We start from the raw sequence: 25,499 nt of genomic DNA on the forward strand, positions 1-25,499 counted from the left end.
CTACTTGGGGGGGGGGGATCTTTTGTTTCTTTTTGCCACCTCAGCAATTTACAGATCAAACAGAATTGCTGAAGAGTCTCATGTCTTACAAATGGAATAGGTTTATCTAGTTGAATATGAGATGTCCTAAGAATAGTTGAGATACTAAAGCAATATTTCACAATCAAGACAAATACATTTTTTACACACTTGAATAACTTATTCAATTTTAGTGTAACTTACTTGAGGAAACTGTATTAGTTGTGTGGTGAAATGGGATAAAGTTGATATAACTTTCAAATCCATTATATGTTTCATTAATCATTCATAATATCTGAACAACTATTCATAATCTTTGCTAGTATATAAAGGATATATGTATAAATGTTTGTTTTATATTCCTCATGCCATTTTTGAAAATGTATAGAAGTCACTTATAGAGATGTTATACTTTAGAGATCTTTCCCCATAATATTCCATCATAATTTTAAAGATGAATCCAGTGTGCTGTCTTGATCATATGAACTGTGTGCTTGATTCAAGCAGCAAAGTATGCAGAAAGGAACTCTGTCCAGCACAATTCAGTGTTCTTTTCTCCTGAATATTCATCCAAGGCTGAATGTGCATTTTCTGAAACTGTTTCTCCTTCCTTGGACTGGGTGGAATTAAGCAGCTTCGAGGAATTTAAATTTGTTTCTGTCTACAGTTTTGTTATAGTAATGGATATCTAGATACCTGTTAGTTTTATTGTTGTGCCCCACCATGTGTGTCCTTGAGATGGAATGGACTACAAGCTAATTATTTTTTTTAATGGGCTTGCTTTTCATTATTTTTATGTACTCTCATAGCTGGAACGATATCAGGAGAAGAGATTCCTGTAGTTTCAAGGGCTAATATAAAGGAATACAGAGATAGTTTTTCCTGTGAAAAATTCAACTTTCGGAGCAACCCAAACATCACTTTCTATGTATATGTCAGCAACTTTTCATGGCCAATCAAAATACAGGTTAGTATAAATAACAACTATGATACTTTTGTTATATTAAATTAACATTTTCCTCTGATCTGACCTCCAGAAATGCAAAACTGGCTGTATTGTCTATGGAGGAAGGCCCTGTCATTGTGAATGCCTTGTGGTGTTTCCTTTAGTGTTAAATCTGTGTGGTTCATATTTTAAAAATGCATGGTTTATTTTTTTATCATTTTAAAAAACAAGTAGTTCTTTGAAAACCTTGTGAATTAATGAGACCTGATTGCTGAAAGAAAAAAGTTTATACTTCTACAGAATGGAAACTTAGACTCAACTGCTTAGTCATATTGTTCCTAGCTGCTGCTGTGATACAAAACTCCTTACCTTTCACCTACCTATTTATACATGTTGGGATATATACAAAGATTACGAAAATATATAATTATTTAGTACATGGACCCAAGTACTCCATAACAATAAAACAAAGTTGGAAGTATTTGCTTTAATATGAACACAATGTTTAAATTTAGCTTCAGTGTCTCTTCTCTAATACTTCTTTTGCCATCTGACAGTATAAACATATACATGCCTACGCAGAGGTAAGTGTGATGGGGCTTACCACTTCTACGTAAGGTGGTATAGGATTGAAGCCCAAAAGTTCAATCCTTAAAATATGTATTTAAGTCAATATTGCTTTGTTCTTGGGCTCAGGGATACTTAGAAATGTACAACAGACTCCACGAGACTGGATTTATGACTGGATCCAAAATTAAAATTCTTAATTTTATTTTTTTTAAAAGACACTGTTCCCATTGTGTGTGCACAGGTAATTAGTATGTGGAGACCATGGGCAAAGACACTAGGTATTAACCCTGTTTCAGATATAATGCAAAACCATAGCTTGTTAACAAGCCATGACCATAAACCACAGTTTAATTTTGACTTGTTTGACCTCCCCAACCTGGTGCCCTTGATATGTTTTGGACTACAGCTCCCATAATCTCTGAGCATTTGATGTGCTACCTGGGGCACCAGCCTAGGGAAGGGTGTCTTAAACTAATTACATATTCCTGCAGGTTTGAGCACAACAATAGTTTAAATTGGGAAGTGGATGTTTCCAGCATCCTTCCAATCAATGCTAAGGGGAAATGGCCAACCCAAAGGCTTGCTTCTGCATGTTCACATAAAGCATATTTCAGTGTTACATCTAATGTAGGTCATTTGAAGCATAGCTTTGCAAACTCTTGGGACATTTGGACCTCCAGTGTACATGGGGCATTCAAAAAGTATGCAAAACTAATGAAAGGTATGGTATTTTATTACTACAAATCATTAACACCACACTGTCTCCTATGGTCTAACCTCCAAAATCCAAATGAAGTCAGCTGTACTTTTAATTCTTTCTGATCTGCTTATGTTACCTTAATATCTTATCTGCATGGTATAAATATTGTCCCATTTAGAAAGGTAGCATTTTATCCAGGTAATTAAACCTTTCACTCCCATTTCTGTTTTGACCTAATAATCTTGCTACTTTCTCCTTCCTCATAACTACTGTTGAAAATATTTGTTTAACTTTATCTCCATGAGATCTCTGCTCTCATTCTTGAGTATCCATGGATATGTGAACATTATGAACATGAAAAACAGTACTGGAATAAAATACCCTTATACTGGCCTTCGCTTTTTGATACTTTTAACACCTTCAGTCATATGGGATATGTCTGCAGTGGGGCATTCCAGTGGGAAAAATAAGCTATTCACAAGGAATAAGATAATGAACTGGTTTATAAATATTGCTACTAGGTTAGGCTATTTTTGAATCATCTTTGTATCACCTGTCTTCATATAGCATTAGCTTGCTATGGACTGAAAGAGAGCGACAGAGAGTGATTGCTATGTTAATTCAAAACAAACAATCCAAAGGCTAAGAACTTGATTGCAGGAAATATATGTGCGCAAGGATGGTAAAAGATCACTAAAGAGTAACTGATTTTTGTTAGGTCATCTACTCAAACAGTGAATCATTTAATCAGTTAGCAGCTGGAATTTATGTTCATTAAATGGCAGAATCATGCATGGAAGGTATTTCTTGCTTATATATTATATATATTTAGAATATGTTCTATATAATTACATGTATCTAGGTGAGTGAATAGATGCAGAAAACATACTGCCTTCCTCAAAAGCTCTTTACATGAATACCGAGGTTAAAATTTGACATTGGTATAAACTTTAAAAATACAAATGTACTAAAATGGGAGAGAAAAGTTAAATATGTTTTCTCCCCCACAGTTTCAAAGGCAATGTACTTCAGATGTGTAACAATATACAACACTGCAATAAAATTCAACATGTATTGGTCTTAATTCTTTCTGCACTGTTGAACACACAACATAAAAATGATTGTTTCGAACATTAGTGGTTCAGAGCTATTTCAGAATGCTTTCTTCAGCAAAAAGAACTTTCCAATGAAGTTTTTTCTTCTTCAGTTTAGTAGTGTTCTCTCTTGCTTACCCTGAGGTTTCAATATAATATTTTACAGTGTGTAACATCTGCAGAAATCATGCAGAAATTATGTCATAATATGTGACTTTTTTGTCGAAAATAGTACAATAGGACAACATTATTTTTCTCCTCCTTTAAACAGTATGATTAAGTAACAGGTTTAAAATACAAAGCCCAGATAGCAATGGATTTTCATTTAGAACTTTTACAGCGAAAGGTTTTTCATCTGCTGTCTTCAAAGTAGACCATGCAAGCCACACATCTAAGAAGTAAAATTGGGAGTTTTAACATGGTGCCAAAATGAAGGCAAGATTGCTGCCAGGTGGCTCTCAGTGGGGAGAAAATTCTATAAGTGAGGTGCCAGTACAGAAAAAGCCCTTTCCTCTGTAACCATATCATATGTAACATTCAAATATGGGGTGCCCCTGAAAAGACCATTGCTTGGATAGGACAGTATTGAGAGAGGTGTTTCTTCAGTTATCAATTTTCCAAGTTGTTAAGGACTTCATAGCACCTTCAGTTCAGAACAGAACATTGTTATATGACTCTAACTCAGTGCACCATATAACAGTCTAACAGCCATGTTTCATACCAGTTGCAGTTTCCAAGGCATGTTTAAGGGCACCTCCACACAAAGCATGTGGTCACTATCACTATCCAGGAATTGATGTAGGATATGAAACAAGCAAAGTTGATATGCCCCATTTATTTAAACAAGAGGTGTTCACTGATCTGGTTTGGGTGTTACCATTTATAACTTGCCGGGAGAGAGGGAGGCACAACAATGGTATGTGAGGCCAAAACCTGCTACCAGGCTTGGCACATATAGAAAAGTGTGTGTGTGTAGAATTAGTATTGTTTAAATTGGGCCTTCGTGATTTGTGCTCTGGGTATGAATGTGTGCTGCATTTTGAATCGGTAACTGTTCTTTCGTGATGTTTTGAGACCTCTGTCAATGTGGCTTTGCTCAGTTGCTTGATTCATCAATATCTATTTGCACAGCTGTGAATGAAAGTGTATTTATTGGCTAACTACTTATGACATACCTAAAATTGGATTATGAATGTTAATCTGAGGAGCTGAAGGAAGGGGCTTAGTATATGGAAGTGTCTAACCTTGTGGTGGAAGGCTGATGCTGATGACCTTGGAATACTTGGGTTAGGTGAGACCCAATGCCCACCCACCTGCTTTTGCTAAGCTTTTATTTCCAAAACCTGTAGCAGACAGTTTAACTTATAAACCTTTTTGCAACTTGTATTTTCTCCAATAATCCCCTCTCTGAATGGAAACTTGAACTTGATCACCTGTGGTCTGCGCCAGCCCAGTGACTCTGTGATAAACTGTCTTACAGATCTATTGGCTTGATTTCTGTAAAGATATATTTTAAATGGTTAACAACAAATATACTTACAACACTGATTTCACTGTCCATTAAGGCAGATTTTCAGTAGATTTGGAAACCACTAACCAAAAAACTTCTGAAGAACTGAACTTTTTTCATTCATTCATGTAACACAAGCAGATATTAGGTCAATTGCTGAAGAAGAACATGAGCCATTTCATATGCTAAGGCTTAAGGCTGTTTCTTATTTTCATATAGAAGGAATACATGCATACACACATACATGCTCAAGAGGCTGCAAATAGAGCCATTCACAGCAATGTAAGTAATGTAATAACAGTGATTTACTGTTCAAGGTTCAATTTTCTAAACACCTTAATGGCTTCCAGGGTGACTGTTAGTAATATGGCTGTATGCGAATATTATAAATCTTGAAATATTGATTGGACATTGACAACATTGTGGCATGGCACATTAATTTTTTTAAAAACTATTCTGAATATATCATTTTAGTAAAGGTAAAATCTGTTGTGAAATAAGGGTATAAAATGAATTCTAATAAAAACAGGACATAGAGCCCTTGAACTATGATACTTTTGTTATATTAACCCTAACCCTAACCCTTGAAGCCAATAGTTGTTGACTCTGTTCAGAAGTCTTCAAATCCTGTCATTTTAAATAAACTCAAATGGATTTAGGATACATTTACATTATTTTATGGAATATTATTTTTAGATAGCTTTGTAAAGTACCAAAATTTATATTCTTTAAGCATCAAATTGAGAACTTTGGGGTTTTTTAAAATTTAAATTCTGGATATTTCACTGCATTTAACTTTGCTTTCATTTTAGCTTTGGATAGCTCTAAACAGAAAAAGTTTAAAGTAAAATTTAACTTAAAATATTTTCAAGATATTATTCACCATTACATAGTACAAAATGTTGCTTTAACATAAATTGTAACTAATGTTAGTTGGAAAACAGGAAATAAGTGCAGTTGGATATAAAGAGAAAATTCTGGTGGTAGTTGTTTGGACATAGAGCAATTTGGTTGGGAAACTGTGAGGTCTTAAAAGGTTTGATATATCTGAATAAATTTGCTTGGGGGACATTATAGTTTTCTTTCACAGTCCAAGAGTTTAACTAGGTGGCATTCAACACTGCTTCTTGCTGCATCATTCTCTATCTCTTGGGTGACTGTACAAAAATTAACATATTTAAAACAACAGTTTGTCAGGGAGTGGGAATACTGTTCATAGTTCAGTTGATGTTTTAAAAACAAAACACCTAATTGAGAAATAATTAGTCTCCAATCACACACTGTTTTAATTTGTATATCATTTGAATGCCTGAGATAAGATCTTTACAAACTAATGTACTGATTGCTTTGGGTTCTCCCTCACCCAGACCAAGACATGATCCACTGCTGATTTCTAGAACATAATGGATATATACACACACACACACACACACACACACACACACACACACACGTACATTACTGTATTTCATATGAAAGATATAGCTGTGATATTTTACAAGCGTATACTGAGATTTGCTTCTGCAATGTTTATTTCATTTATGCAATGAAGTAAAATGTAGCTATCACATTTAATGTTTAACAGCAAATCTAATCAATTATAGATTTTACTTTCATTCCAAAACAAAGGATGTGGTTGGTAACTCAGGCCATAGGGGTGTGCTGTGAGATCTTGGCTGTACCTTAAAGCATTAATAATTCATACTCATTATGTACTGGGCCATTAAAAGCTAGGAAGGTCATGGTTGATAATTTTTGCTCAGAATTCTTTTTGCAAATATATATATATGGTTTGGGCTGTCCAGTGATCAGCCCTTCTCAGCCCTTGGCCTTGTAAAGTACTTCAGGGGATGGTCACTCTAGCTATCAGAAGAGGACACCAGGGATCTGCTTCAAGGCAGTGTCAGTGCATTAAAATCCTCCTGGCTGTTTTAAAATAATACTTACATTGGTTAAGAGAATAAGACAGGATATTAAGCATTTCCTCGAGGAAATGTTTGTTTTCATACCACAATCCTAAATATTTATAAGCATTCATTTCAAAGTGATGGAGAGGAAGGAATAAGGATAGAGTATATTCCTCTAGGATATTACTGGAGGATCCACAATAGCAAAATTGTGCATATCGATGACATATAAGAAATGGGAGTATTTGTTATAGTGTACTAATGATTTGAATGAAATTTTGGGTTTGTTCTCCCAGTGGTTCCTCTAAAGTTTCTATTGATGTTAATGTGACATTATTATTTTTGACTGCTTATTCAAAACACAGCAGTCATACTGCAAAGCTAGTGATGTTCAATAACACCCTAAGAATGGTTAGCTGCGGTTCTTGAGTGAAAATAGTCTTGAATAGCATTAGATGGTTGTTTCTCCGCCTGACCTTATACAACCCATATATTAGGAACTATTCAAGTGGTTAATCTCTTGTGCATCAATGGAAATAGATTCTCCCCCCCCCCCCCTCAGCTCTTACTTTTCCCATAGCTATTACAAAAGGGGGAAATGCTGCTTAATGCATACTGCGTCTGTAATAACCTCCCTAAGCTGATTAAGCACTTTTTGTAAAATGATTACACTGATTTTTCTAACCTAATAAAGTTAATTTAAATTCATGTATATTCACTATAAAAAACCCTGCATTTGTTTAGAAAATACTTCTTAAAAATTGTGTTTGTCTGTGCCAGTGAGGTGGTATGGGGGGAAAATCAATTGCAGTGATATTACTTGCAAAGCAATCAATTTGCTTCTATTGTAAGTGGAAGGCGTATCCTGAAGGGTTGAAAGAGGGATCCATGATTACTGCTCTTTTCTTTCTTTAACTGAATGAGCCACATTTTCTTCTTCTGATTATTGTTCAGGGTGTATATAAAGTTTACAAGAACAATATTTAAATGTTTGTATAAATTTGGTTTATCCCCTGTTTTGAACTGCTCCTCTGACAAGTCTCTCAGTAAACAGTTCAGCTGCCAGCTTAGTATTTTCACCAGGGGTGCAGACATAAACCCTTTAACCAGGGAGTCTGCTCTGTTGAGCCCAATGTGGCTTACTTTGAGTAGAAATGTGTAGGATTGCAGTATAAGTGTATGATGCCATGGGAAGACTTGCTACTTTCATTGTCAGCTTTAATGTTCAGAAATTTTGCAGAGAATAAGTTGAAAAGGCATTGTTTCCTGTGGTGCCGCTGGCTCTAAGAACTGGTAGCAAGGTTTTATTTTCAAAACTAAGCTCACTTGGGTTTCACAGTAGACCTTAAGTGCATATTTTTTATTATAAGGAAGTAGTGGCTTTTCTATCTACTGTTTCTTGGGTTGCACCAACAATTCTGTTCAAGTAAATTCAAATTGTAGTGCAACTCCCTACATAAGCTATGTAGTGCATGTGGAAGGAAAGATTTCATTGATTTTTTTTTCCAGAGGAGATGATGGGAGAAAATTTGCAAGTGGGGAGTTACTGCGTCACGCAGTGCCTCCTCCCTTTTATAAAGTTGTTTGGTTAATGCTGCAAGCAACAGTAGCCTTGCTATCAGCAGAACATCATGTTTTCCACAATGTCTCGTTATAATACTGTATTCACTATAATTCACTTGTTAGTGGGCCACCCATCTTTCCCCCAACAATTATTAATCAATCAATCAATTAATTAATTAATTTAAGTTCTATGTCACACTTCATCCAAAGATCACAGGGTGGTTTGTAATATTAAAACACAAAAATACATGCCATAATAATGAACAAAAACAGTAACTCCCTCCCACACATTTTTTAAAGCCATAGATTTTTTAATAAGCCAAAGGCCTGGGAATCATAGAGGAAGAACATGGAGAAGAGGAATGTTTTTGCCTGGTGCCTAAAGATATGTAATGAAAGTGCCAGGTGAGCCTCCCTGGGAAGAGCATTCCGCAAGTGGGGAGCCACCACAGAAAAGGTACACTTGTGTTTCCGTGTTCAGGACATATTATGGAGGGGGCACACGAAGAAGAGTATCAGATGATGATCATAGAGTCCAGGTCAGTTCATATGGGGAGGGTGATCCTTGAGGTATTGCAGCCCTGAGCCGTTGAAGGCTCTGTAGGTTAAAACCAGCACTTTGAATTGGACTTTTGAATTGGAAACTAATTGCCAGTTTCTGAACCATCTTCAGAGGCAGCCCCACATATAATGTTTTGCAGTAATCTAACCCAGAGGTTACCAGAGAATAGATGTTAGAAGTTAGGTTATCCCTGTCCAGATAGGGGTGCAGCTGTGACACCAGCCAAGGCAGATAAAAGGCACTCTGCAGTGTCAGGGACTGACTGGACGCTGAGGAGTGGTGACTGGATACGGATGAATGGGCACCGGCAGAAGGGGGTTGGCATCTGACTTGGAAGAAGGGATCAGTGACCTGGGAGAGCCTGTAACAGCCAGGAGACAAGGGTCAGAGGCAGGAGAAGCTGCAGGAATGGCGAGTGAAGAATAGGTGCAGGAGGAGGGAGAGATAGGTCAGGCTGGTGTAGAGTCAAGAGCTTACCACCACCTCCTGCCCCCACCTTTCATGCTCCACTGTCTCCTACAACCAGCAGAGGATTGAAGCAGGAGGAGCAGAAACAGGTTACACACAGGCATAGTCTCCACCTGCTTGTGCGCAGCTAAGGTGGGCGAGATACATAAGCTGAGGTTGGGAGTGGGCCCTCTCTGTTACTGCAATTGGTCTTAATTTTCTAAGGAGAGGCATGTTGGAGAACTAAAGTGATAACCCTGAAAAATTCAGGTAATTGTCTATATATAATATTGTCTATTGAGCAGCTTTATAGATACGAGAATGCCTAGATTATGAATGCTTACTATGTAACATAAAACAGATGCTCAAACCCAGAGAAAGTTAGTTTTACTGAAGTCTCATTGAAAAGTATCCTGTTTATTTTAGTGGAACATATGAACAACTAATTTTCTAAGTAAAGGCCACAATATTTGGGGAAATCTGTAAATGAAAGTATAAAATATAGCTATATATCCTTGCTCTTATATATATTTTTAAATTCATAGCCACTTTGGTTTTTTTATGCTAATCTAGAAAGCTCTTGGTCTAGGGGTGGGGGCATTGAACTATAGAATGTTGCTGAAAGAGTTTGTGAGAGGATGTTTTATAACACTGTCTAACCTTTTGCAAAACTTTTTGTTGTTTTAACCTTGTAGACTTTTAAAGCTTTGTAAAGATTGCTATATAGGGGACAGAAGAAGAGATCTAAATTAAATGCTAATGAATTTTCTTTTGCAAAACGTATTAACTTTTCTAGTTAACATTGATTACAAGACAAGGGAAGAAATCAGGCAATTAGAAACTAGTGCAGTATAAAAAGGTTGTAAGCAATGCTTCACAAATGTTAATTCCATTGAGTCTTCAAGTGACTTTCATTTAACTTTGCTATATATTTCCAAAGGGTAAGAATCACATTATATGGATGGTACCATTTATTACTAAATTAGACTGGGCGTAATCCAGTCCACTGAGAGTCCTCCCACCATGTGTGGTTGCAGGACATAGTAGAGAGCATTTGCACTTAGCTACAAACCCACATTACTTGAGAGAATTGTGGAGGAGAACAACAATATGGAAATATGGAAGATGGGTGCACAGGCTTCCCATTCCCCATAATGATATGATTTGGGGCATGCATGCATGCACAGACCATGCACAGGAAAGAGAAAGCAGAGGTTTATTAAACCTTATGGTGATCCTTCTATATACAACTGCTGTAACAACTGGTGGGTCAGGGCCTGCTAGTGGGTCGCAGCAAGAGCACTGCCACCATGCAAATATATAGTAAAATATTAAGAAATGGGTCCCCAAATACATGTTTGGGTTAAAAGAGGGCCCTGGGTGTGAAAAGTTTGAAGATACTTCGACTAGACTGAGTCCAATCAAGTCTGAAGTTCAGATGTCATCCATGAAATAGATGAAATCATAAATTTCTGAAGTTATGTAAGAAAGAGAAAGAGGTCTAACAGCTCTGGGGCCCATTCTTTGAAAGAGACAGAGAGATGTGTTCCTCCATGATATTATCTCTCAAGGATAAATCACAGAATCTTAGTCCTTGTTTATAAAAAATAGAAGGGTATGTCCCTGGACTGGAAGCAGGAGGGGAAAACCATAATAATCAGGGACAATGAGAGGCTGTGCTGCTGACGTGTTAAAAGGCTCAGAACACATGTTGGCAAATTGATTGGGTCTTTGATCACCAGAGTGCATAGAAGAACTGACACTAGAGACCACAATCAGAGAACAGTGTTTAAAGGGCATTTGTCACTCCTGTATTATACTCCTGTATAATACATATGTTGCTAAATACAAATCAGGCAGTAAGAAGAAACTAAGGAGTTTAAAAATAGTAACTAAGGCTGCAATACTGTTCACCAGGAATAGCAAAGGATGGTGCTTGACTATGGCTATACACACACCAAAGTATTAATGTGCACATGGGTAACACAGATAGAATTTTTCATGCGCAATTTTGTGTGCTTTTTCTTCATCCACACACAAGCATTTTCAGCTGTCATGTTTCCATGTACACTAGTGGGCAGTGCTTGATGGGATGTATTCACACTGTGTGTTGTCCCCTCCCCTCAGTTAGTACTTTCCCACCCTTCCTGGGTTTCAGAAATTGAGCGCCATTCTGGGAATGAGTGTATATATCTGTTTACCAGATGCTTTGTTTTTTTAAGATAACAATTTTTCCGATGTAGTTCAAACAATACGTACACAAAACAGTGGGTTAAATAAAATAATAAAATAAATTAAAAATGTGTGACACACTTAGGTTTGGAAACCTGAGGTCCATTTTGGGCATGCACTCTTGCATGAGATACATGCAAAATTTCATGAGATACAAGTTTTCTGACATATGAGGCTTCCACAAAACAGCTTTAAAATATCATGTTTGTGTGTTGCACAACCAACCAGCAAGAAGAACCTCACCAATGGAAGTAGGGAGTGTGGTGATTGATGGCACCTAGCAAAACGTCAGCCCACGTGTAAACTCACCCTGACACCCATTACAATGTGCTTCAGTACATCCACAGTTAAGTAACATATAATTTTATGTTGGATGTATTTCCTTACTACATTATTAGCAAAGCAGAAAAATCCAAGTAAAATGTGGGAGTGTGGGCTGCCACTTGGATGAGGACAGTGTTATGTATACAGTATGAAAAACAAGCACAGATTAAATTCATTGAATCCACCTTAAACTGATGATTGTATACAGCCAGCAACTACTGTCAGTCCCAGCAAGCATAGCTAATGGTCTCAGTGGGACGACCTTAGAAGCAGGCATCTATAGAATTGCACTATTTAAGAAACTACTCCATTTTTTACTGTTTTAAGTTGGTATTGATCCTAGGGAAATGATGCTAGAACACTTCTCATTCAGGTTGGTAAGCAAGTGTTGAGGAAGCCAATGAGCTAAATTACCCCCAAAAGGTAGAACAGAGAAATGAGTAACAGATGAGGGAAAAGGAAGAGGACTAGAAGCAAACACAATTTGTTCAGGAAGAAAGAGCAGGGATAGATTTGAATAGGGGTAAAAAGCAAAGTCTGAAACATCTCTAAACAAGTGGCAGGAAGTGTCTACAAGGTAGTTTGAATCAACAGTAAAGCTGGCAAGCTGCATTTCATATGTGATTCGAAGGGAGTGGACACAGAGTTTACTTGTGCATTGGTCCTTTATTCTATTATTTTATTCTATTCTTGATGTGCCTGACACAGGGAATTTAGATGACAGATGTCAATAGAATTGGAGCTGGAACAGAGCTGTTTAAAAACATGAGGGGCATCCACAAAGTGTGGGGAACTCCAAAGTTTGCACAAGCACAAATATTTTGTTCTAAAACTGGGGGGACTATCCCAAAGAGGACCGAGCATGATTAGCAGTAGTGGAATTGTCAGGTTAGGGAATTTATTTTTTAATACTGTCTGGCCTTTTTCTGGCTTTATTTCAAACCCCCATTAATCAGTTAAATCTAAATGTGATCTGTAACAATCTTTCTATTGCTGCTGAAATTGTTATGATTATCATCACCATCTAATAACAATGGCAAGTGCTGAGTGTCAACAGGATTGGAGTCAAAACAGGGCCATTGAGAATTAGGAGGGAGGTATCTACATGCTTGGATTAATCTCCAGCTATATAAAATTACAAAATGTTTTAAAAGCTCAGAATCCCTTCCAAAAAACATTCTAAAGGGAACTGAATATGTTAAGTATCAGTTGGAAAATAAAAGGAGAGGAGGGAGCAAAATAATTTGCCTGTTTGAGCCCCCCTTTACATTTTAATTTATAGTTTAATGAAGGAGGCATAGTTGAAACCCTGAACAGAGCATCCATTATGGGTGAAGATACAGTGCAGCGCTAGGTAAGTGCAGTATCTTAAAGCCCTGTGTGTCCTTATGTTGTGCACCAAAAGTTCTTGACTTTCCCTCTCTACTCCAGTGCAAAAAGAAGTTCTGTGTGCTAAGTGAATGGGCAAGTTTATGTGAGTGGGGGATTTTGTATGCATTCCCCATTTCCTTAAGGGCTTATGTACCTCTCCTATTGTGTATGTTGATTGCCTGTAAAATGTTTCAGTGGTTAAACCAATTTTGAGTCTCACTTTCTCATTCTGATTTAATCATAATGATATAAAATTGCACAGATATTGTGTAAATTGAATATTTAACGGACATCTTTCTAATTTGAACTGAAAACAAACATAATTAGATTGAACGACCTTCTAATTTCATTATGTACATATTAATACTGTTGTAGCAAGCTATTGAACAGCACACAGGGGCTTAATGCAATTTATTATCACACTGAAGTGAGCTAAAGCTTCAAAATCAGTATATCATGAAGTAAATCAAATAGCTCTTGCTTGTTTCCCCTCCTATTATATCAGAGAAGAACGTGAATTTCTGGAATAATTTGGTTAAGTTTCTAATAAGGCTCCACTTGTACTATATCCTCTGCATCATTATGAAAGATAGATTTCTCTTAATCAGCTGTCAAGTTTTGCAGTTGGTAACATATCTATTGGCTGCAGTTTTCAAAGGGATTTGGATATTCTCTGTCCATTAACTTTAATAGGAACAGTGCTTCACATTTCCTTAGGTGACATTGGAAATCTCAGCCCTATTTAATATGATCATAATGTGTTCAGAGTGAACAGAGGTTTTTGTTTTGAAATGATGGAAGTCTGTCTGCATAGCCAAGAGAGTAGTAAATTATTTTTTTTAAAAAGAAATAATAATTGTGGCCATAGTAAACAGAACATAGGACCTCTGGCAGCTCCTAGCTCTTCCAAAAAGGGAGGCTGACTAATGAAAGTGATTGAATGACCATCTGCAGATGAAGGGAAAGTTTAAAGTCTTGTGGCTGATTTGCCACATACATATAATGTAAAAGGGATGTGAAAGAGTTGTGTTAGTTTGCAGAAATTGTTGTGATTTGTAAAATGGCATGCTCCGGTGCTGGCAACCTGTTGGGCTCTTAAAGCAAGTATCAAAAGATATCAATCTTCTACTTGGAAACAGAATCATATGCATTCATTCGCCTCCCAACGTACAATTTGGTAGTAAGCAGTTCCACAAATATATCTATATCAAGATAGATAGCTGGATAGATTGCATATAGACTTTCTCATGCTTACAGTAGGCTCATTGAAATTAATGGGACTTAAGTTAGTCATAGCTACCAAGTATGGCTAAGTCTGGAATACACACACAGGCTAGGTAAAAGCCTCAAGTTGCCTTCTGCCTTGATAGCTGTAAATGAACCAAACTTATAAATATAAGGGGCCTATGTGATGCACTATGCAACTATAATACCACAAGGACCACTGCTCCCCATATGAACTGATCCAGACCCTCTGATCAAGGTCCTTCCATGAGAAGTCTGGAGGGTGGCAACACAAGAATGGACCTTTACTGCAGTAGCTTCCCCAGAGAGGCTCTCCTGGTGCCTTCACTACATATCTTTAGGTGTCAGGTAACAAACATTCCATTTCACCCAGGCATTTGGCTTCTTAAACAATCTATGGTCTTTTAAATGTGTTGGGGGAGGGTATTTTTTATTTTGTGTTTTTATACTGTAAACCACCTTGTGATCTTTATATGAAGGAGGTATATAAATTTAATAAATAATGAGAATAAATAACTGCATGAAATTGTGCATTAGGCCATGACCTCAAGCACATTCAGTTAATGTACACAACCAGAATGCCCCCCCTCCATGTGAGACAGTGATTTGCTATCTGGAATTTTAGCACTGAAACATCAGAAATTCACACAACAATTGTATTAAATAATACCTTGCACTTGTCTTCCACTGATTTGAATTCCAGAATAACTGGCTAACTATTAATTTTGTTTTGTATTAATTATCCTTTGTCTTAAATGCTTGTTTTCTTGGCCCACTGAAGACAATGGGTTTCTTGTAATTTCTCTCTGGCTCTACCTCTTACTATTTTATATGGACGCTAGGAAAAGCAACAGTGTTCTTTTTAATTAAAACATGCTTTATATAAATGCTAAAATGAAATAGACATTTGTTTAAAAGAGAGATGCTTTTAATGCTTGAGCCCAAGATATTATTAAGTATTCAATCATATTGACAATCAAAAGCATGTCAAAGTCATGCTCATGAAATGTGTGGGCATAAATGGCAACAATTTAAATCGTACATAATTCATACGTTACTATTTCATAGTGGACCTCAAAAGTGCATATAATTATGATATTTTGTGAGTTCTTATTGGAATGTGGTATAGTACTTTTGTGACCTTTTAGCAAGATTCACTATACATTATATATTAACTAGAGCATTCTCATTTTTATTTTTATTTTTAGCCTTTTAGAATTGCTGGACTGACCTTGCTTCCATTTTTATCAGATTGAAGGCTATTTTGGAGGGTTAACTGCAAAACTTTCCCTGCTACTAGAGATAATATTTTATTAACCCCTGACCACAGATAAGTGGGGCAAATCAACTTTTTCCATCCATCTCTTTTATGTCTCTCCAACAAAGGTTTCAAGAACCTGCGATAGTTTTTGGTAAATACAGTTATTAATCTGATAAGCGTTACCTTTATATAGTTTCCTGGCAATAAAATAAAATCACAACTCAAATACCAGAGGGCAAAATTAATTGCTATTGCAAGCAAGTGCAGTTATCTTAAATGGAATGTACGGTACTTTGCCACATTTATGGTGGATGAAACATTTGTGTTTCAAATGGTTTCCTTCCACATATGCTTCATTTTCCCTTTTCTAATGTTCTCATCTTATCCTTTGGCACAAAATCTTCTAAACCTATGTGCATCTTTGCATAAATTCTATTTATAGTGCCTAGGTGCCCATTACCAAGGTCTGTGCTCCTTGCTTGCTTAGTACAGAGACAAGGAATTATTGTTGAACCATGGATTAATGAATAGGAACCAAATTCTGCTGCCTTTCCCTTATATTTGTTAACGTATTTTGGATGCACACTGAAAAGGTTCCTCATTCTAGAGAGAGAAATTGTTTTGTAGTTATGTCTGTTCTGCAGCTCTCCCCCCCTTTTAAAAACAAATATGTAATTATTGTAAAGTGCAACAAATACAGCACAAGCAAATGTCTGATTACCCCAAAGCAGAACATTTTGCCAGAAAGTGAGCAAAATATCTAAATAAATTGAATCCCTTAAGCAAGAAACATTTATACTTATATTTAGAAACAATGTAAAATTTGAGAAAAATAGCAAATTATAAAACTCTGTGTTTATAGGTATTGTACGTTCTTTGAGTTACCTAAAGGCAGCATTTCCCATAATGTAATCTAAGGCTTTCTGAGGCAATTGTTCACATTTAATGAATACTGTAAAATTAAAAAAAAAATCCTTTTAAAATCACTCATGGAAAGCTTTAACATGCACTGTGCATCAGCATCGTGCATATAGACATTGCTTCCATTATTTTCTGTATGGAAAACACAGTGGCATATGTTAAAATTCATAGCTTAGTATTTAGTTTTAATTTCAACGGTATTGGAATGAAAGCAGTGGGTAGTCTGCTAGCATAAAAATATTTCAGTGTTTGTTTACTAATACTGTTCTTGACTCCAGAATGTCTTGTTACTGCCAATCTCCTGGGAGAAATTGCTTTAAGTGCACTTCTGTACCACCTACAGAAAACATTAAGTAGGGAAACACTGTTCCTTTGTTTCACCTATGAAAGAATTAATTTAAAAATATATATTGTATCATTTTTGATATGATCTGAATGTTTCTACTGTACCGGATGAAAATCAAATACATGTTTAATAATAATTTTGTTTTAGAAGCAATGCTCTTCAACTTATTTCTAAATTATCTAAAGTCATGTACAGTAAAGCAGACAGGGCTTGCTGAAGACAGCAAATTTGTCAGAAAGAGTAAAGCCAGAACAAACTGTGAAGAGTCCCCAAAGGGCCTGTCCATACTGAGCGTCAGGGCAACAGTCTTACCATGCTTGCTAAGGTCACACTTCTCTGAACACATTTGCAAACCACTTCTCCATGTCCAGGGCACAAACTTTTCTATACTATGAGTTATTCTTTCTTTTTATTTTTGGTGTGTGGAGGGCGTGGGAAAGGGTAGATTTAGCCCAAATGTGCTAGGGTAGGGGTGGATGACCTGCAATCCTCCAGATGTTGTTGGACTCCTAACTGCCATTAACCTAAATCAGCATCACTAATGAACAGGGATTATGGGAATTGTAGTTCAGCAACATCTGAAAAGCTACAGATTCCCCATGCCTGTGCTGGGGAAGCACTCACCATTGTAACCCCATCTCTGTCCCCTCCCAGGTAAGCCCAGGTATGTCCTCCCAAGGAGCTGCTGTTTAACGGGGGGAGCGGGGGAGAAGCTGTCTATGTTACAGTGAATGTTACAGTACTTCTAAGGGACAGTAAGGCTTTGATTAGATGAAAACTGTAGGAAGGTTAGGCATTTACAATCTCAGGGGGTCCCACTGGAGCTTAATAGTGGATGGAACTGCTCTCTTGTCCATTCCACTCTCACAACACTGGTTTACCCAAGCTTAGGAATCTTTGCCTGTCTCTTTCCTTAGCTGTGGTAGTTGCTAGGCATACAAATAAATTTGAATTTGGGAGGGGTGGTTGGAGTGGTGACTGATGCCACAGAGGAAGAGGGAAACAATGTTCCTTACCGGTGCAGTTCCCTCCAATCTGGTGCACTCCAGATTTTTAGGATGACAAAACCCAACATCCCTAACCATTAGCCTTGCTGGTTGAGCCCAAGGGGAGTTGTAGTCCAAAACACTTGGAAGGCACCAAGTTGGGAAAGGCTGTTCTAAGTAAACACAGCCTTGAACTTCAGCATGCCTGAATAGGTAATGCAGCTTATCTTAAACTTGGATCTTGCTTTGTTTGAGTTCAGCTGGTAGGAGTTTTAGTGCTGGGTTTTCAGGCCAGGGCTTTTGACTGATTGGTTGTTCAAAGAAGTGATAAAAATTGCTTCCTGAGAGAATGGAAGCAGCCTTCTTGTCAAGCGCTCATACACTTAATTGGTATAGGTGTCTTAACTCTCTGCCTCAGCTCTGGCTCCTTGTGCATGCTCTGCAACATTTGTCAGATGAAATTAGATACAAATGTTTTACGTTAGGTGCAAGAATCATTCATCATAGAAGCTAATTTTGAAGCTTCTGGAGTTACTATATTCCCACTTAAGAATTTTTGAAGCTCTTGTATTTCTTTACATCCTATGAATGCATATTTGTACTGTTAGATACATAATTTAATAGATGTTTCTAAGTTCAGCGTATCTTTGATAAATTGTTAGCTTCCTGTGAGAGTTCTGCCTCAGCCAGACAGATATATTCCAATATTAGATACTTCCATCACTACCAATCCACTCACTTGGATCCCTTTGCGCAGAGAACTCCATTTCTGGGCAGGACAAATTGGGTCCTAACCAGCCATTCTTGGAGTTATTGGTGTAAAAGGATTGAGGAGAGTTGTGCAGTATATAGGATGGAAGTTTTTGAGATTTCTAGTTGTTACTGAGTATGAAGCTACTAGTTCAGCCAATCTATTTCCTCCACAGGCCCTTCTTTTAGCCAGTGTGATTGTAGTAAGGTGTGGCTATAACAGGGCTTTAAGGTCAGGGTAAGCATAGTCAGATAAGGTCAAATAAAATGGTACCACGGTTTTCTAACGTAATCCATTTCAGAAGACTGTTTGGCTTCTGAAACATTCAAAAACTGAGGTACAAAGGGCGGTCTGCAATTTCAATTGAGAAAATTGAAAAAAAACCTCAGCGGAACTTCTGAGGCGTGTTCAAAAATGGAAGCATTTCCTTCCGGGTTTTCAGCATTTGAAAACCAAAATGTTCAGCTTCTGAGATGCTCAAAAACCGAGGTACCACTGTATTGCACTTCTCCTTTGCCACCAAAGCTCAGGAGCTTCTTTGAACTGTGCTTGATACTAGTAGCTTAGAAACTACATATAGCCCAGGAGACTTTTAAAAACAGCCTTTGGAAGCCTTTTTCGTAGCTTTGTCAGCAGTAGATATTGCCCCATGCCGAAAAGAAGACTCATGAGGCAGCATTGGAATAAGGTTTTATTTATTAAAATATGACAAGATGGAGGAGCTGCAAACCAACACTGACCCCATTAAGCAAATTAAAAGAAGTGAGGATTGAACTTATTCTGGTAGGGACGCATCCACTCAGGACTCTGGGTATGTGATGCAGCCACAGGCTGTGGCTCCCCAGCTAAGGATGGGGAGGAAATAACTGCCACCTTGCTAGGAAAACCTTGAGTATGAAGTCAGCACGCTCACCTAGGCCCCACTGTTGAGTGTTCACCTAAAATGTGGAGGCCAGGCACCCTCTCCAAATCCCCCTAGGCAATCAGCACTGGCAGATCACTGAAGGATATGCTTTACCCAACTGTGCTTCAGTTTCCCAACACACTTTCTTCTTGCCATACTCAATGCCTACCAAGGGCTTCCAAACCACACCACTCCCAGAGTGCCAATCAAATTAGTCCTAGCAGTGTTGAGTAGGCAAAAAGCAGGGAGACCCTAAGACCAATCAAGGAATCCCCCCCTCAAAAATTCCTGCTCAGTCCTTTCAACAGACAGCTGGCCAAGCCCGACATATGTCAGATGTCAAAGAAATAAACAACTATTGGACTTTTAGAAGACATTTGAAGGCAGCCCTGTTTAGGGAAGCTTTTAATATTTGATGAATCATTGTATTTTAATATTCTGCTGGAAGCCACCTAGAGTGGCTGGGGAAACCCAGCCAGGTCGGTGGGGTATAAATATTAAGTTGTTGTTGTTATATGGGAGGGAAGACACTTCAAATTTTCAAAGAAGAACACTTGGGGGATGAGCAGCCTTATAAAAACAAGCTCCTCCCTATCTGCTGGAGGGCCTCACATGACTACCCTCCTCCCCTCTCTTCGGGAGCAACTAACTCCTCCTCCATCATTTTATTAAGAGGGGAGGTGAAGGCAAATAAGCCCCCTCCTTAGATATAGGAAGCAGTGTGTAAGACATGAAATACAGATCTATAGATTAGCCTTCCCCAGCCTGATGCCATCTAGGAATTAAACTGCAGCTGCCAAGGAATTGAACTGCAGTGTGATTTTCCTACTGGTGTTCATATACCCTTTGTTGTAATATGAAACACTAGTACGTATTGTGGCATGTCAAAAGAAAGCACATTAACTCTGAGTAGTTGAAGCACTATTAACTTCAACAATTGAAAGACCACGCCGAGGTACAGTATTTTGCATTCTTCAGCAGCAGAACTCATCAACATTTATACATCACAGTTTAAATTGAATTAAGTTTAATTTAATCTAAATTACATGGTTCTAAGTAAATTGGATTTGGTAATTCACTGTTAAGTTGATTGGCAACTGATGTCATAATTTAAATTTACTTTATATATGTGAATCATACTCAGAATTATTCACTTTACAAATTCAATTTCTGGGTTTAGAAAAGGAGAGATGTGTTTAGTAAGATGATCAGGCTTAAAGCTAATCACCCCCCCCCCCGATAAGCTCTAAAAATTAATAAGTGTGAATGTTTGTATTACTTGGCAGGTCTTGAATTGGTAATACATTAATTAAAAATATTAATTAAAAATATTGAGTAAGAGTCACCGGGGAAGCAGTTGATGGCCTGGTTCAGTCATAATACTCAACCGTGGTTCATTAAACTAGTTTATTAAAATATAGCTTAGCAGTCTGTGTGAACATATGAACCCTGCTCAGCCACTCAACTATGGTTTGCTTACTGTCCTTAAACCATGTTTTGAAGCTATGGTTAATTGTTTGCTTATGAACTTTGATTTGTTTTTAATTGTGACTGATGTTGTATGTGAACCCAGAATTCTTCCTTCACCATGGTTCGTTTGATCATACCAGACCCAGTTAAACAAGCCATGACTTTTAACCCCCTCCCCAATATGGATTAGCATTATGTGTGAACCACACCAATGTGCCAGCAGAAGTTAATTCAAATGACAGCAGCACTTTTCTATGAGAATTATTTGTGAATCATTTCCTGCAAGGTGTTGTTTTATGGCATCAGAATGTAGGAAACAATGGTTGGAGCTAATTTGACTTCCATGATCAGAAGGGCTCAATCTGCTCATCAAAAGCACTGAGATCATCTGAAGGCTCCCCTCTGGAGGAAGGAGCCGGGCTCTATTTTTGGATTCCTCCTTCCACCTGCAGTCCCCACCACACCTCTTGTACTGCTCAGGTGAGGAATGTTTCCCTGCCCCCGTCTTCAAGTATGAATAGAAGTCCACTGAGCGCAGTCCTGATGCAACCCAATGAAATTTGGGCTCTCAAATCTTAATTGGTCTGAATAATATTAGTACTATAGGTTCACCTGTAAAATATAGTCCATATCACTAGAAACTTATTTTTAGGGCTAAGGTATAGAACTTTTCCTATTACGTCAAATGTCAGTACATAAAAAACCCAATGTCTTGGTCCTTTAAATAGCTTTGCCCCAATCCTGATAAGAGGTTGTATGCATGTACCAGTAAACTTTGTGGGCATTTTTCTCACTGTGAGAATCAAATGCACCATTAGGACTACATATATCTAGCCCTTAAACTGTGCTTCACTTCCACTGTTTGGCTATTCAGAAGGGAGAGAGGGGAAGTGAATTCACCACCCTCCCTCTTCCCAAGCAATAGCTAATCATTTTACCAGATGTTTGAGGATGTGCAATATAAGGGTCCAAAGCACGTTATTTTGGTGTCAACTCTTTCTTTATCCATAATACAGTATGTTACAACTAGAATTAATTCTTTTGTTTTTAGTACATGCCTTGTTTTGGAAAGAAAGTATTCCTAAATACTAATGGATAATAGAGGGACGCGGGTGGCGCTGTGGGTTAAACCATAGAGCCTAGGACTTGCCGATCAGAAGGTCAGTGTTTCGAATCCCCGCGATGGGGTGAGCTCCCATTGCTCGGTCCCTGCTCCTGCCAACCTAGCAGTTCGAAAGCACGTCAAAGTGCAAGTAGATAAATAGGTACCACTCCGGCGGGAAGGTAAACAGCGTTTCCGTGCGCTGCTCCGGTTCGCCAGAAGTGGCTTAGTCATGCTGGCCACTTGACCCCGGAAGCTGTACGCCGGCTCCCTCGGCCAATAAAGCGAGATGAGCGCCGCAACCCCAGAGTCGGTCACGACTGGACCTATTGGTCAGGGGTCCCTTTACCTTTACTAATGGATAATAATGTATTTCATATGATAACTAGTACATGCATCAACATACAGTGGTACCTCAGTTTAAGAACAGTCCTGTTTACAAATGAATCGGTTTATGAACTCAACAAAACTAGAAGTAGTGTCCTGGTTTGCAGACTTTACCTCAGTCTAAGAATGGAATCCAAATGGTGGAAGAGCACCAGCGGTGGGAGGCCTCATTAGGGAAAGTGCGCCTCAGCTTAAGAACAGTTTCGGTTTAAAAACAGACTTCTGGAACGGATTAAGTTCATAAACCGAGGTACCACTGTATTCTAATATTACTGGATATGCAATATGTGAACAACTTCTCTAAGTCCACTATATAATAGTCATTCATTTTGCAAAATCTGCATTTGATAATATTGTAATCAAATGATTGACCTGCAAATGTACCTGAGTTCTGATGTCTTTGATTCATGTTGGGGTGTAAAAAATGCTCAAAGTCTTTTCAGGGTTGTCTAACCATGTATAGGGGAGGAGTGATGCAAGAATATGAAATACACTGTAGGGGGGAAAACACTGAAGTCTTTTTCTGGGTCTTTTAGGTCATAAAAAGAAAGGGCATCTAAGGTTTTTTTTAATTGAATATATATGAATATGATTCATAGCCGAGGTTCTATTTTCTTTTTTGACATTTGCGTATTTGCTCCCCTGCCCCCCAAAACACGAAATGAGAAAAGTGATCAATAATTATTGAACATAAGCAGAAGTGAAAATAAATAGTTTTTCCTTTAGAAGATTCTGATGCTTTGGGAAATGTAAACAAATGTGCAGAAATAATTGGTGTGTTGATTTGTAGCACTGTGATATGTAAATAGTTTGTTTTTCATAGGATGCATTTTCCATTAAGGCTGTAGGTAGAAATAATTGATTTTCAAGGAAGTTCATGGCTTGTAGAGAAGTGTTTTGGTTTGTGGGATTTTAATATGGCAAGGAAGGAAAGTTACTACTGTTTATATATCATAGGGTTCTGGAAGGTTCAAATTACATATGTCTCACAGGGAGAATACTTGTAATGAACAAGATGCTTTGGCAAAATGTAGGTCTTTCTTCTGAGAGTACAGACACTAAGAACTGAAAAGCTAATGCTAATGGTTTTCAACAGACTGTACAACCAATAAAGAATATAAGGCTAACCCCCCCCCCCCCATTTATATGCGTTCAGTATTTGTGTGGCCACACATACACACATCACTCCAAACCAGAAAGTGACCCAAAAATGTCACAGAACATCACAAAATGGTGGGGGTGGAGCAGGGTGTCTGCAGTCTTTTTCAATGGTGTTTCAAATATATGTGATTTCACTGATGCTCACGTTGCCTCAGAACATAACCCCCATGTAAATGGGGGGTTGCCTGTATTTAAAGTGTAGGATTGTAGCCAACAAATTTGTCCTGTTACCACAAGGATTTCTGTCTTTGCATTGGGACTTCCTCCTCCTCTGCTCTTCTTAGATCCACCCTCAAACTACCCCAGAAGGTTGAGGGTGCCCACAAAACAGATTTGAGTTTGTTTGAAAGGGTGCACAGGAAGAAGAGAGGAAAAGGAAGCCGCATTGTGCAGGCAGAAGACCTTGTGCTAATGGGATGACTTCACTGCATTCAACCGTTAAGCTTTTGAATTGAAAGAAAAATGCATTTTATTACGTTTATGGGAAAATACAAAAATTGAAACCACCCTGTCCCTATATTTTCTGATTATGTCACAAATTGGGCTTGAATGCATGGGTAGTCATTTGGCTTTGTGCTATGATGAAACAACATGATCCATGCTGCATCCTTCCTTACAGCTGTGAAGCAGACCTCATAGCTCTAGGAATGGAAGTCATGACCCCTCCCATTTTGTGTTTCACTGTTTCACCCCATATTCCTATAGTACAGGCAGTTGACCCTAAATAAACCACAGGTATACTTGGGAGCAAGTGTCTGCAGTCACAGATCAATAAAGCGTGTTTCCCCATTCCTGACTGAGAGGTTTTGCAACTTGTAAGCCTTCAGTTCTTGGACACTGGAAGTACGTCCTTTTCCCTCGACCAAGATCCCATCATTCAGGCCAAGGATTTTGCTGTGAAAATAGCAAATGGTTTCCTTAATTAAAACAGCAGCTTGCAAACAGAATAAATCCATGTGTGGGGAAAAAATCATATCATGAAGGGACTGTTAAGCATGAATATAAATCCCCCTTAGTTACAAAGAGAGAACTCCATATCTTGTAGAAGTACTGAAAATACACTTCTGGAATTTCAATGGGACTGTTATGAATATGTGTGAAGCGCGATGAAGTGCTATATTACAATTCCTTGAATTGCTGTGGTGATGTTCTGGCATCTTTCAATCAGAGGTTATGTTAAGAAGAGCATCTCAGGTTACCAGACTCGCAAGTTAATGTATTTGACATTTCCCCTAAGGGGCTACGTAAAATATTCCCACCTCTTTATGAATTAAGGAACATAAGAAAATGCCAGGGTTCTCAAATAAAAGGCAGTAACATTCAGGCATACATGTAAATAAATTTAAAGTTCTAGCGTTCGCCCTTATTTAAGTACAGTGTTTGTTTACCATGGGATTATAAGACTAGCAGAGGGAGCAGTTTGCCATGCTTTGCAAGAAAAGATGAAGGCAAGTAAACTAGAATTAAATTGTGAATGACTTTTCTTGAGTATGATAACAAGCTGAGGAGAATGCTCTCAACTATGCACACAGTGATCCTTTAAAGGAAGGACTAGTTTGGAGTACACAGCCAGATCACTATCCTGCCATCAGGCTGTTTTTCCCCATAAGCCTATTTCAAAGTAGTGAGAGAAAGGAGTAAAAGAAGATAGCATTTTAGGAACAGTCAGCAACCATTGCTGTTCACCATCTCCTAGGCTTTTCCTCTAGGATGCGAGCAAC

The 25,499-nt window shown here is 38.0% G+C and overlaps 1 protein-coding gene across 3 annotated transcripts in view; it reads left to right on the plus strand.

Moving 5' to 3' along the window:
• The window catches only part of ATRNL1 (attractin like 1), a 501,150-nt gene that overhangs the window by 205,327 nt on the left and 270,324 nt on the right, over window positions 1-25,499 (plus strand). For all 3 annotated transcript variants that reach the window (XM_028730150.2, XM_028730148.2, XM_028730149.2), the window contains one exon: window positions 828-985. In XM_028730150.2, coding sequence (XP_028585983.2) covers window positions 828-985 — 158 coding nt within the window. The remainder of the gene's footprint in view (window positions 1-827; window positions 986-25,499) is intronic.

Source organism: Podarcis muralis, chromosome 6 (assembly GCF_964188315.1).
Source record: "Podarcis muralis chromosome 6, rPodMur119.hap1.1, whole genome shotgun sequence".
In the NCBI taxonomy this organism is placed as follows: Eukaryota; Metazoa; Chordata; class Lepidosauria; order Squamata; family Lacertidae; genus Podarcis; species Podarcis muralis.